The sequence below is a fragment of the Xiphophorus maculatus genome, chromosome 10 (assembly GCF_002775205.1).
Source record: "Xiphophorus maculatus strain JP 163 A chromosome 10, X_maculatus-5.0-male, whole genome shotgun sequence".
Taxonomy (NCBI): Eukaryota; Metazoa; Chordata; class Actinopteri; order Cyprinodontiformes; family Poeciliidae; genus Xiphophorus; species Xiphophorus maculatus.
The window spans coordinates 15,817,432-15,832,275 of NC_036452.1; the positions used below are offsets into that span (position 1 = coordinate 15,817,432).

At 39.2% G+C, this 14,844-nt stretch overlaps 1 protein-coding gene across 5 annotated transcripts in view; it reads left to right on the forward strand.

Moving 5' to 3' along the window:
• LOC102237961 (rho GTPase-activating protein 44-like) overlaps positions 1 to 14,844 on the forward strand; it is a 62,905-nt gene continuing 48,061 nt past the window's right edge. For 2 of the 5 annotated variants that reach the window (XM_023341121.1, XM_023341123.1), the window contains exon 1: positions 1 to 626. In XM_023341121.1, the coding sequence (XP_023196889.1) occupies positions 574 to 626 (53 nt within the window). In that variant the 5' untranslated portion in view covers positions 1 to 573. The remainder of the gene's footprint in view (positions 627 to 14,844) is intronic. The other 3 variants (XM_023341126.1, XM_023341127.1, XM_023341124.1) reach the window with 2 other exon arrangements.

Sequence of the window (14,844 nt, forward strand, 5' to 3'; positions counted from 1 at the left end):
ATAAAGTTATAACAACAATACACTGTTGTACAAGATTTTTATGAACATAATATACATAATGTGCATGTGTACTGAACATCAAAAAGACAGCAGACTGATACAGCATTTAATGTTTTTTTGAATGAATGTATGGATGTTGCTGTTTGTGTCACGGTGAGTAACACGCCCACAGTGGGAGACATGCTACGCATGTTGTTCGAGGGGGTAACGGGATACTAACCCACAGCAGAGTGTGTATTAAATTGATTTTTTTTTTTTTAGGACGGAACTACGTTTCCCATGATGCACCAGCGGGGAGCGTCGGGCTGTCAACGCCGGGGGGAGAGGAATCGGTTCAGCATCTCCGGAGCTGCGGAGCGAAGCGTAGGACAGAAACACAGTGTTCACAAACACAATGAGCCGGAATTAACTCACCGACTGTCTGCCGCGTCGGTCCGCCGCGATGCCCGGACCGGACATTTAACGACCGAACCGCCTCGTCTGCTTCGGATCAGCGCGGAGAGCGGACTTTAATTCATCAATGAGATCTGCGGAGAGGTTCTGCCGCTCGGTGGAAACGCAGAAAGACACAAGATGAAGAAGCAGTTCAACCGCATGAGACAGCTCGCCAACCAGACAGTGGGCAGGTAAGAGCTGGACTCAGGACACGAGGTGTGGACTCGTGACGCGTCCTTGCCACGTTCAGTTGGCTTTTGGAGATCTGTCGCCAGAGTCGTTTCCTCGATGCCGCAACATTTGGCTCGGTTCGCACAAAGCGTTAACTGTCAGTGTGAGTGCCACATAATGTGCAGCTGTGTGATTGATTGAGCTCAGCAAGGGAGGAGCGAACCCGCACACTGATGAGGAGGGAGCCGACATGGTACCCAAGAAGCTGGGCTGCTGCTGCTGCTGCTGCTGCTGCTGCTGCTGCCCACCGACCAATGACAGGCAGGCGCAGGGCGGCTGCTGGCAGAGCCTCCAAGCACAATACAGCAAATGGGTTTTAATCAGGGAATAAGAGCACATTTCACCGGTGATTAGTAATTGTGAAGTGATGGATAGTTAGAGGTGGAAGGGTCAAACATGCAGGCTTAAGGGCAGCAAACTCTCCACTGGAACTTTCTCAGGTGACAGAGATCTGTTTGATGGAAAGGGATCACATGATGCCAGCTTCAGGTTGTACTCGTGGGGATAACATTATCCAAGTATATCCAAAATAATAAACTGGACCCGGCCACATAAATTTGTGTGCTGTGCTCTATTTGACCCAGAAGGTTGAAGTCAGACCTGATTATGACTTTTCTGTTGACTTTATTTACGTGGCATCACTTCACAGCTAATGTAATCTCAAAGTACTTTACAAGACAAAAAGGCCCATTTCATCTGTAGTTAATATACATCCTGTTATATAGATTCATAAAGTCGGAATAAAACCTTTTTCTCATGAGTTGATGTTGATATGAGAGCCTTATCAAAACTTTATCAATCAGTCCATACAAAAATAGAAAATCCAAGTCAGCCCATTGATTTCTTTAAATAGAAAACTGTGAAAAGTTCCCACAATAAACTAAATATGATTACTTTGTTTTATCAGATTGGACTGTATTGAATTTGAATATACTTATATGAATGCATCCATTTGTTTATGCATTTCTGTGTACAACTTTAATCAGTTTTATATAGTGCTAAAATCAGTTTATGACACTACTTGGTAAAGTCGTATGTGTGTGGATTGTTTCTATGATTTTGGAGCAATCTCTCATCCTCAGTAAGCGTGTGGCAACAGGGGGAAGGTACAACTGCGCTTCCCCTTTTCCACTTCCAAGGAAAGTCGAAATACCCATATCAGGCCAGTAGGTGGCAGTAATGCTGACACAAATCAAATGTCAATTATGTTAATAAACAAAATAACAGTCTGAGCCTGACCCATGAAGCTCTATTTGCATGCTGAAGATTGGAAACACAAAAGGGAACACCGCCTGAATTCAGAAATCCAACTTGGAAAGTCGGTCTCCAAGCAACCCAAAATTGAATATTCAAAATGGCTGCTCCTCCGTCAGGGTTTCAGATATAAACTATTTACTAGCACTTATGGTAGCTTGCATTGAGTTACACCAATGTGACATGAAGTTGAAGTACCATACCACCGTTGTTGCGGACATGCTTGTTCAGTGTTTGAACCCATAAACAGAAATGCACAGACCAGGCATAACATTATGACCACTCGCAGTAGTGTTCTGCTGGCCCTTGTTTTGATGTTGATGGTGTGCTTCTGGTCCACACAAGCAGCAGATTCTCTAAATCCTGTAAGTTGTGAGATGGGGTCTCCATGGATCAGCTTTGTTTTGTCTAACATGTCCCACAGCTCCCACGCCTAGTGTAGGCTATCCCATTTAATAACAGCTGCCACAATGAAAATGTAATGTCTTGTCCTCTCTGCTTGTCTGTGGTCATAATGTCATGCCTGATTATTGCAAATAGTTATTGAATTTTATTTCCATTAGTAGCTAGCACCACCAAAATTAACCCACAGGTTTTCCAACTCGCTAGTAGAACAAGCTCGACCCGATCTTGACGCCATTCCCAGATCTGAGCTTTGACTTTTGAGACAAATCAAACGTAGCATAGATCTGCGTTAGACTCGTCTCAAAAGCTGGAAATCTCGGAATGCCACCACACCCTTCTTAACAGTGTTCCAGCTGTAAGTTGGCAAACCTGTCGATTAGCTAATTGTTGTGCTAGGAAACCTATTGCTTACTATGTAAACCAAAACAGAGGTGTTGTTAAGATCCTGAAACGTCTTGGGACTCAGCCCAGAATACACATTTCACATTTCTTTTCTCATGTGAAAGCTCTGTCCACATTTGCAGGAATATTTTTGCTAATTTGGTAACTTTTTCTGCAGTGTTTGCGTGTTTTTGTTTTTTAATTTTATGGAGAAAAATATCCTGTTTAAAATATGCACAGAACCTATAAATTTTGATTTTTATTTTATGATTGAGAATAGATTTACTTGAGAAATCCCATGTCTTCATTTTCATAGACAGTGGCCTCGTAGTTCAGATTTTTAACTAAAGAAAAATCAATCAGCTAAGCATAGTGCCTCACATAATATCAGAATGCACAATAATCATTGATTTATTTAATACTTGTGGACATGTTTGAGGCAAAAGTTGATACTAGAGATAAATCTGAATCCAAATGCTTATTTAACTCCTTTAGTTAGAAAACATGTCTATTTTATCACCAAGTGTTAGTGAAGTGTTATTTTTGGCATTATATTCCTATTTAGTGGATGTAAATTCACTTTTCCCTAAGCGTGTCATCAATACCATGGCCTCTTTCGCCTCTGATTTCTTAGTTATGCTTTTAGTAGGTGTTGTAAAGCCTTTGCCTGTCTGTGTTTGTCAACCCCACCCTAAGGTTTTTGCAGAAAGTCAGAGTCATGTGTCAACACTGCTCCCCGGGCAATTTGGGTCACGTGTTAGTCAACTCTTTGATGATGTTAGGCAAGTTCGAAACACATTAATTGTCGTGTTTGGAAATGACACTTCCTGGATCAGCGAGGCTGATTGAAGCTTTTTTTTTTCTTTCTGATGAGTTGAGGCTGGTACAACCTGTTTGTTTTGTTTAGCTCGCAAAGTAACAACTGATTTATCATTGATTACAGGTTTTAAAGTGATACTTGTATGATGTAATCAAGGATTGAGAGATAAGAGGCTTAGAAGAGTTAGAAAAGTAGCAGCTTAAAACACAGATGAGACATTTGGTCATTATATCTGATTTATGGCCTGTACGTTTTCTTTGCAACCTTTTAAGTAAATAATATAGAATTGAATTTTAGTCGTTATCAGTGTTGTTGTTTCTCTATGTCAGCATTTATTATGATAAAATTATTGGTATATTTCCCACAGCGCCCTCTGGAAAATGTGTCTTCCCACAATATTTTCAGAGGTTGTAGCCTTTTATTGATAAGCAATAATCTGAGCGGCCCATTAACCCTCTGACAATATTGGACTGATTAGTCTTAGATTTGGTTATGAGTGGAAGTCTGAGTATCCTATTCCTCAAGTTTCTCTGCTTTGCATTTACAGTCGTCTCCACATCCTTGCATCTGTTTTGTTGTGCAGACAACAAGGGCATCCTCGCTCCGATGAAGTGTGCCCCCTTTAGGGCGGCATTGCTGCACCGCTCCAGTTGAGGATATAGGTCAAGAGAGGTTCAGACAAAGTTAAATTCATCTCTGAAACAGTCTGCCTGGACCATTAATCCTGTGTAATGCTGCATAAACTGTGCGACTGAATGAAAACGTGTAACTCTGTGTGTGAGCACAGCGGCGTTATGGCAGGAAGGGAACGGGCTCTAATCCTCTTTTGGCTCTGTCACTTTTCCTGCTGGGTGTTTCAACTCATCTTCTCGTTTCCATGTTTGTGCTGCCGATAAAAGAATATGTCTGGGTTTCTCACTAGTGTCTTTGCTCGTATTGAGTGATACTGTTTGCCCAGGCCGGCACTTCAAAGGAGGCAGAATATTTATTTAAAGATGGCAATGGATTGAAATCTGAGATATCATGAGACAGATTTCTGATCTTTTATCTAACTACCGGTACATCAGATAAAAGAAAATTGTTTTTATTTATTTTTTTTTTGTTTCTGTATAATATTCAAGCTGCAGGTGACAGGACATAAGGGACTGTGGCAACATCGTTTGTCAGCTTTGGTGATTGAGGAGAACACAAGAAATTGTTTTCGTTTTGTTAAAGCAGCAAATCATTAATGGCTTCATTTCCTGCACCGCTGTTTTCTTTGTCACATTCCAGGCTGTAGGAAGAAATAGTGACTGAATGATTAATTGATGAGCGAGGGGCCAGAGATTATTTTTTTTCTTTCTGTACACTGTTTATTTCTGGGTTACTTCTCTCTGCCTCCATTTGATGAAACCTGAGGAGCGACCTCGTAAAACCAGCCTTGCATGTCAGGTTTTATTCGATTGCAGGAGGAGGGATGTGGTTTCCCTGCAGTTCTCCACAGGATCACAGTCTTGCGCTCTTGTCTGTGACACAGTCGGAGCCAAAAGCTGAACGGTTTGGCGCTACGATTAATCAAGACAGGGCCCATTTTTACCTCCTCACAAAGGGACAGTTTTGGTCCCGCTTCAATATAAAGAATATTGTCAGTTCATACCCAAACCTGTGCAAGCCGGTGTTTTGCGAGGCGGTTTGATAAAACCGAATCATATTTACTGTAACCTGCATGAAAACAGTTCAGAGAAGCAGAATCTGGGTTTGCAATGATGGGCCATTTAGACAAGTTGTTTTAATTGTGAAGAAATCAGGGGAAAATGTGAGCTTGAGATGGTTTAGACTCACCGTTTAGCTCTTTTATGACGAGCTGTGTTTGAAGCTTTTTGGAAAAAGCTGTGTAATGTCTCATACTTTTTCTCTTATGTATGTGTTCCTTATATCACGTGACAAGTGACTCATGACTAAAAGAATGAGATTCATGCAGCTGAAATGTTCTTCGATTCGTTTCGTATTCTACTTTTTAAGTATTTTATTCTGTTTATTTTAAGATTTCATTCATCGTTTTGCTTTTTTGTAAAGCACTACGGTCAAATCCAGACATTGTTAGATACATCATAAATAGAGTTGGCTTTTCTTGTCTGTAGGATGTTACCACTCCCTTTTGGGGATGAAATGAGGAATTATATAAAACTAGAACTGAATATTACTTTTGACTTTGTATAATATCTGAGCATGCAGGTTTGTGTCTTTCCAAACTGCTATGCTAAAATATAATTAAATCTAAACTGTAAAACAGGTTTGTCAAGATGTTGACTCAACCCTGACCCAACTGGAAATCCAACCTGATGAGTTACGAGTGCTTATTGTTTCATAAAATATGTATTTACTTAACTTATCTTCCTTCCTCTTGAAATAACTCTAAATAATTCCCCCTCCTTAGGCTCACGAGACATAAAAAGCTTCTTCTCTGTTATTGTTACAGATTTACAGGATATAACCAGTAACCACCAGTATGGCCTGTTAAACCAACACATCAAATGAAAACACCAGTTTATGCATAGCGTGAGGATTTAAGGGCTTGCTTGTTTTCTTTATTGTTGATATAAATCACACATGAACTGTATAAAACTTCAGCCTTTGCACATCCTGCAGATCTTTCACATCAACAAAGTCTTGTGATCTCTTCTGCAGTCAGACACTTTAAGGTTCTCTTCACACTCAGATTTGGTGCTTATAGTTGTTTTTGGACAATTATGGATTTCTTCTGTAGGTTGCATTAATATAAATGGCTCCATAGAGGTGTACAGTAATTACCCCAACATGTTTTTCCTCCTTGGCTGCCAGACAACTCAGCTGAAACATAATGAACCCATTTGTCAAAGACAGAGCTGTTTGCGCACCTGCTAATTTCTGAAACGCTGTCTTGATTTTTTTTATAATTTATTGCCTTTCATTTGTAACATAATAAGGTATTCGGGCTGCTTGCTACACAGTAAGATATGTGAAAATGTGCTTAGAAGGAGCTGAATGAACCTGACGTGGATGGCATTATGTTTACGGCAGGAGGTGTTGTATGTATCTCTGCAGGCTCAGCTGAGGTGTTAATTTACTGTAGGTGGGGAAGATTTTATTAGAAGTGAATGAATTTGTTGAATGTCATTTAAGGCCATGGTCAGTGGATAGCACCAAGTAGTCTTATCAAGTGTTTGTGGTCTAGTTTGTAGTGCATCTTGGTACACTTGAAATAAGACAAAACTAACTTACAAGTAACTTTTCAGCAAGAAATAGGATCTTGTTTTAAGTCAGTAATTCCTTAATATTGATAAAAGAAATGTACTAGCTTCACTGGTAGATTATTTCACCTATAACAAGACACTTTCCCCATTTTATAAGTGAAATAATCTGCTACTGCAAGTAGTGTTTTATCATAAATATTAAGGAATTAGTAAGACTGCAGCGTCAGCTTTGTTGAAGGAAATCTTTTCCTTGGTTTTAATTTTTTCCTTTCCAAATTGAAATTTGAAAAGTGTGGAGTGCATTTCAAATGAGACTCCCATACTCTCATACCTCTAAATAAAATCCTGTGTAATCAGTTTCCTTCAGAAATCCTTCAGCCGTCAGAGTCTAATTGTGCACACATTAATCTCAGCATAAATCCAGCTGTTCTAAGACGACCTTAAGGGCTTGTGAAAGAGTACAAGTGAATAAACAGCGGAAAGGTCAGAAATAATGTGGAGAAGTTTAAAGCAGGGTTAAGTTATAAATTAATGTTCTGAACGTTGAGGATTTCGCAGAGCTCTGTTCAATCCATTGTCTTAAAAAAAGAAAAAGTATGTCACAACTGCAGACTAAGACATGGCTGTAATATATTCAGAAAAACAGCCTAAAGGCTCATGGTAACTCTGGAGGAGCTACAGAGATTCACAGCTCTGGTGTTTGTTTACTGGATAAGTATTATTCACGTATTGCCAAAATCTGGGTTTTATGCAAGAGTTGAAGGAAGGTCATGAGAAGTGTTGTTTGCGGCAGCAAATCTGGAAGATCAGTTTTATGTATAAAACTAAGACCTGGTGTTCACTGTGTGTCTGTCCTCTGGTTTAATGTGGACAATAGGCTAAGTGCAATTTGACTGGTCAATTCACCAGCAGGAAAGAGCAACCAATTCTTTCACAGGACCGGAAACAAGTTCACCAGTTAAGAGTGTAACCATTAATGCAAAAGACACAAGCAGTAGAAAAAACATCAATAGATGCTGGAATAAAACCTCAGAAATTAAAACTTAACTTGTTAGAGGCTGACATAAAAAAAACAAAAACATCTTTGATGCAGCACCAGTCATAAGTCTTGTCAGAAGAGATTCACTTGCTTTGTTTCTTGAATTTTATAGAGATTTGTAGTTAAGTCAGCGGTGAAATATGTTTACGGTGCCGTCAGTCAAACCACCTCTGAGACGTGAGTTTATTTTTTGGGGGGTGGACGCCTGGGGATTTTCTAAAGGAGATGCTTCTGCCAGTGGAGCGTTAAGAAATTCACTGGAGTGTGTTGATGGAGTCGCTTCTCGGTTTGTTTCTGAGCCGCGAAGGAGCCGACAAACGGATGACAGGGCGGCTTTTCAAACAAATATTAGTAAATTAGACATCAGGCTGCTCCATCAAGAGTGAGACATGATCTTTATTTCTTTTATCTAAAAAGAAAAGTCTAATTATCACTATAAACATCACTTTGCAGGTGTATCTCAATGAATTAGATTATTGTCAAAGAGTGCATTTACTTCAGGAATTCAGGTCATGTATTATTCTGCACCTGTTAACTTAATGAAAACCCAAATTCAGTGTTGAAATTTACACAGATCAATAAAAATACAACCATGGAAGACAGCTGACCTGACATCTGTGCAGCAGACACCCCCCATCAGGCTGGCTGTCAAAACCTATATCCTGGTGTAATAATTGAAAGTTAGGTGGAAGGTAAACAAGTAACAGGATTTTAATGGTTTTCTTTGGATTTTGGTTGCCAGTCCTTGTCATGCAGACATTAAAGTCAGTTTAGATTCTCAAATTAAACCAACATGATTGGTTTTGGACAGTTTTATATTAATTGTATTAATGTTCAAACTGTTTCCTCACCAGCTCTTTTAAAACCTTTTTAAGCACCAGTTCTTAATACCAAATATTTCCAAATAGTTAATAAAAAATTATAGTTTGATATTGTTTTTTAAAGAAGCTGCACTCACTGAATTTTTTTTATGTGGGGGGGGGGGCAAGGGGAGGGATTTCATTACTCTCTTTTAACGAATACAACTTCACAAATTGTACTTGTAAAACTCTGAAATAGATCAAGATACATTAAAAAGGATCAAACAAAGACTAAAACCGCCTCTGACGCAGCCCTAAAAACCATGAGGTCATAGTGGGCTCCACCTAAAAACAGCATGGCTCCTCAGAGGGTTGTTAAACACAGCACAGGAAATGACATCACTGGGAAGAATGAGAGGGACCTCCTGAGAGCCGCTGAGGCTTACTGCGTAAAATAACAGAATATGATTGTGAATGCGATCAGGCAGAGGAACCTCGCTCAGGAACGAGTCGCAGACGCGCTGATGTCAGGAGGAGTGTTGCCGAGCGACGGCGTAGAAACCGGCACTTCAGCATCCTGTCAGAACACGATGCTGAAACGATTACTGGTCTGGATGAAAGACTCTCTGGAGGCGCCACAGGTTCATGTTTCGGCAGGAGTTCAGCTCAGGGACACATTTTTAATCCCTCCACGAGGAATAAAACAGCTGAATCTTAGTTTATGTAGTTTAAAGTACAAAGAGGACAAAGTTAGTTTTTTTCCAACACCTTACAAAATGTGAACTGTTAGTTGCTGCAATGCATTTCATTTAGATTTCATGAGTCAGGCCAAATCAAAGCAGTGCACAGAAGAGAAAGGATGCATTTAAACATTTTTACAAATATAAATCTGGCAGGTATGTTGTTTATTTTCAGCTCCACTGACTCAGTACTTTGTAGAAATGTTTATCTTTTGGGTGTAAGTTTTTTTGTGCTCATTGTCAGGTCAACCTGCTGGATAGTCTTGCGTCTTTTGCAGCTCACAGTGTTGCCGTGTATTTAGTTCACCGCTCCTCACCATCCCGCTGAGGAAAACTTTCCCACAGCATGATGCTGTCATCAGATGTTATTGTGACATGGCAAAGAAAAGTTCAAACCTAATTTAAATCAAAATACATTGCTTAGTGGTTGTTTTCGTTAACATTGTAATGAATTAAAACGTATTTATTTTCATCTTGAGGTTTTCTGAGCTGTTTTAATTTGCACACGAAGCAGATTTAGATTGTCTGCTTCTGTAAGCCGCAGCTTCACTGCAGCTGCTGCTTCGCTTCTTTCCTCTCTGTCTGCTTTGGAGTTGAAAACCAGGGTTAATCTTTGGTTAACAACTGATGCAGCAGCTCTGCTCTTCCATGAATGCTGGGAAATACAATAATTAGGGTCCCAGTTTTCATGCTCTTAATACACTGAAAAAAAAAAACAAGAGTATGGGGGGGATGTGTGTCCTGATTTAATTTCCTGTCCAGTTGTCCAAAAACCGAACCCATCTGTATGTCGACCGGTCTGTCCATCTGTCTGTTTTTGCTTCCTCCCACTGAGCATTTTTGATTCAAAATTCAGCGTAGCATTGTCAGCAGATAATTGGTGTAAATGTGGAAGTTTACGGAAGGTGTGCAATCGCCTGTAGATGTCTGTTAAACTTTACGTGTGTGTTTGTTGAGAAGAAACAAACACAGAGCTTCAGGATGAATCCAAGCTTCGCTGCTTTGTGTCCTGGATCTGGCTGGATTGGTTTCTTTTACAAATGCAAATAAATTTACATCACTTAAGAATATTGTAAGACGTCTTGTGTACGTAATGAGATCAAACTGGGATTTAACTATTGGTTTAAAAAAAACATATGCAGACTTACCAGGTCATTTCACCTTTTTCATGTTTGACATTTTCCACCTTGAATACTAGTTTGTTTTTCGGCTGGAATGAAATCGAAACTCGTCTGTCGCAACCTTATGCTTCCCACCCGTTCCCTCTCACATTAAACAACAAACCGTCTGAGACGACGAGCTGAGCTGATTGAGGAGACTCGCCAAGCTCATTATTTACACATTATCTGGTGTAGCCAGCTCTGCTTCTAGACTCATTCAGCTCCCACTCCGATGGGAACGTCTTCACGCCCGGCGACGAAGGGCTTCAGCCTCATCTGTTCATCTGACGAGCAAACAAATTTCTATTTTGTTAATATGAGATTGTGGCTAAAAGGACAATGTTTGTAGGGTTGAAAGAGCAACTAATTGCTTTATTTTGTCCAAGAATGAATGCATGTCCATCTCTGTGCTATTTTTTCATGATCAAAATGTTAAATTATTCCAATAATTAAAGCTCATATGTTCGCTAGATTTGTAACATATTAAATTTCAGTCATTTATTCTGACTCTGATGGCTTACGATAGATAATTGTTGAAGAAAATGGCTGCTCACACAGTCCTGTATCTGATCACATTATTGGAAAGTTAAGTGGAAGGACAAAGTTAGGTAATAAAACAAGAGGTTTAAGAGCAACAGGGATTTCAGAGAGAGAGTGACAGCAGAGCTGCAGGCTGATTGCCTTAACGCAGCAGTATGAGTGCATATACTGTGTATACATGGATATACTTTTCAGAAAAATACTTTGTTTTTTTGGTTGTGTGTAATTTTCTCAGAAACTAATTAGTTTTTTTAAATTATCTGCAAGCCATAGTCATCTGAATTAACAGAAGTAAATAATTCAGATTTATCTCTCTATGTGTAACGAACCTAAACGAGTTACACCTTTTAAATTTAATTCCTCAGATCAGTTATCTTTTTAACGATCATATAATTTACTGGGATGTGCCTTTGCCATTAAAACTGGTTGCTTCATTAGAACAAGTCCCGTTTACCACCTGCTGACTGTGCAGTGAGCTTGTGGGTGCTCTTTTAGTCCGACAGGTTGCATTGTGGGAAAAAAACGGCTGTCTGACACGGCGCCACACAGGTGAGCGTCTCACCTGCTTCCACCGTACCTGCTGCCGCCCGCGTTGTTAAACTTTAATGAGGAGTCAAACCCACGCGGCTCAGATGTCTCCACCTCGCCAGCTGTGGTGCGAGACGAGGCCGGGGTCAGGGGTCAAGAGGACAAACGATCACGTTCACATCAGTTTGTGTTTCCAGTTAATTAAAGTCTAACGATGCGCGTGTGTTTTTGTTTTTTGTTGTTGTTGTTGGGTTACGGGGACAATTGGAAATGTTTCTGTTTTTCTGGTTGCTGTTAAAACAGTTACAACAATGACTAAACAAAATGTTAATAATTAAAATGAAAATAAATGGAGACATTATGTCTTATTTGGCAATAAATACTACAATTATTGTTTAATTTAAAAAATATTGCGAATATATTTTAAAATATATTTTAATTTAAAAAAATATATATATGTACATATATTCTATATATTTCTGATTTAAAAAGGCTTTTGTGGTTGTAGATAATCCTGTTGTGTTGCCATAGTGATGTAAAAAACATGCACACTCCTGCAGAAAGCCCTGAGGACTGACACTGAACACCCCTGACCTCGATGCTGTAGGGTAAATATTGTTCAAATCTGTTTTTAGTTGTTAATAGGAAAACATTTACAGCTCAAGCTGTTCAGTGCAGAGGCAGAAAGTGACTCTTAACATTTGTATTTCTGTCATGTGATCTGTAATGACCGGGAATGTACCAATCAAAAAGCCTTTGATTTCTAATCAGTCTGTTTTTTAAACCTCCCACCTGCTGATACCACTTGATCGGTTTCCAGTTTCTCTTCAACAGCTATGAATGACAACAAAACCTGCTTTTCTTCTTTTTGAATGAACTGTACATTGAACAGTTCTAAAAAATATATTTCATTCTGATTTTCTTTTCTCAAATCTAAGGTACCACTTTTCCTAGATATTTGCTATATTGTCAAAAATAAATAACAAATTTAATAAAGGAAAAAGCCTTGCTTTTCTCTTAAGTGTTAGATTGACATTTATTTGAACTATACTGGTGCATTGGGAAGACTTTCAGCTGTAATTGATCTTTAATTATTGATACCAGGAGCAGATGTGTTGTCTAGAGAGCAGTCGCTGTTACACAGCCCTGCAGGCAAACAGACTTTTATGAAAAAAAGAGTCTACAGGATTTGTTTTCAGCAACTTATATTAGCATTAGCATAATGAGCTAGCTTAGAACTCCTAAAAACAGTGGTCTTTTTCTGCGTTCCTTATAACATGTTGACCCTTAACCTAAACTTTTCAAACAATCACAAACATTTCCATATCCTGCATGTCCACTGATGGGTAAAAAGGGAAAAGAAAACAGCCTTCTGTCATCTGCTGACATCTACTTCACAGTTGTAGCTGAACGATTAGACCCCTGAGAAACATCTTTAGAAAATATTTTAGTTTTTAGAAGCTTCTTACAGCTTCTGACCTTCATTTCCAAACACTCAAAACAACAAGCAGTCGTTTTATTTCCTCAGCAACAGCTTCCACTCAGAAGAGTGTTAGGGTTGGTGTGAGCTGGCATGCCATGTTTAATGACCAATAAAAATATCAGATTAGTAGTTTCTAAGTGGCTGACCATCAATCAGCGTAATACTGAGAGATTCCGATCACAAGACGATTTTTCTAGAACTTTGAAAATTACCGTTTGCCTCTCCAGACTCAGGATTGGTCTCATATCTGTGTTTAGGATTTACTGCTTTTGTACTGGAATTAGTCGTCTTTTCCAGTTATGGCAACCCAGTCTGAGGGATGATGTGGAGAAAAGAGCTGTGTGGGCTTCAGACCATCTGGTGAATCCCGTCTTTGACCTCGTGATGCGTCTTTATGGCTGCATGCTTTTTGTTCAGTCCCAGACCATCTGATATGATTCACAGATATAAATAACATCACATTACAGAATTAGTAATTAATAGTTTTTTCTTTTTCTGTCACGTCATATTCTATTTAAATTACATTTAAAAACCTAGAAAGCAGATAATCAGGAGGAAGGTTCTTCAGTTTTTCTCCCAATACAGAATAAATGTGTTAGAGGGGAAAACCAGAGCAAAGGCAGGTAGAAGTTTCTCTTTTCCGACTCTTTTAACTGACATCGCCGTCCTCGGCTACAGAGCGCTTTAATCGCTGTGCTGGTTTCCATGCAGGAAACTCCATGGCAACAGTTGAGTCATTTCCACAGGGAGCCGCTGACGCGATGATGCAAACACCCCGACAGCGTCGATGACTTAAACATGAAGCGACAGTGATGATGGGTGTGAGGTGATTAACTTTTAGGCTTACTTAATAATTTAAACGCTCTTTTGTGTAAAAGAGAAAAAAAAAACTGTTGAAGCGTTTATTTTCTATTTCCAGTTGCAGTTAATTTTTTCTTCTTTTATATTATTTCTTACCAGCTGTCATTTTGTGCAGGGGCTCTCTCTGCTCAGCCACTGAACAGCAGGGAACCTGCAGCGGTGCCAGCTGAGTGGCTCATAACGAACCGCAGCAGCTGGGTTCGCTCATTATCGGCCACAAGTAGGTGAACAGAGGTAATTGCCCTCAGACTAAATGGCTTGTGCGGCTCTTTTGGAAGCTGCAGAGGTGCCAACTTCTGAACCAGGCTGAGAGCTACACCGCAGTAAAAAAAGGATTTGGACTCTTACATTTTTTTCCTTAATGTTTTAGACGATAAAACATTAAGATGGGAGAATATATCTAAATAAGCCTGGCCGTGTGTGAGTAGTAATTGCTCTTTATTAAATTATGAATGACCTTTTAGTGCCTAACCCACCGAATCAAGAAATCACTTAAATAGAACTTTCCGGGCTAAGAGAATAAGGCATAATGCTCCAAACTTAATTTGAGTACATTTATTCATGTGTTTAAAAAAATATCTCATGTTACACGTTAATCATCTCTATAAAATTAATAACTGTAACTGAATAATATTTTTTTCCTTCTCAGCATCGTGTACATGCTGCAGATCTGCCTAAAACTTAAATTAAACAAAAACCCAGCCATCTCATCAAATGGGTGAGGCTAAAGCACAAAATCTAAAACCCTCTGGACTAGAGGGCCTGTTTGATACAAATTTGACAGATTCAGTTACATTTTAGCTGTTAAAAAACAGCAAAATTCAAGAAGAGATCATGATAGATACTTGTTTTGAGGAAATACTCTTAAGTAGATTGGATACAAAAACTAATTTCTGGTTAGAAATGAGTTTACCTTCTGTTCTCTCAATTTATCACCAAGTAAAGCCTGTTCCCT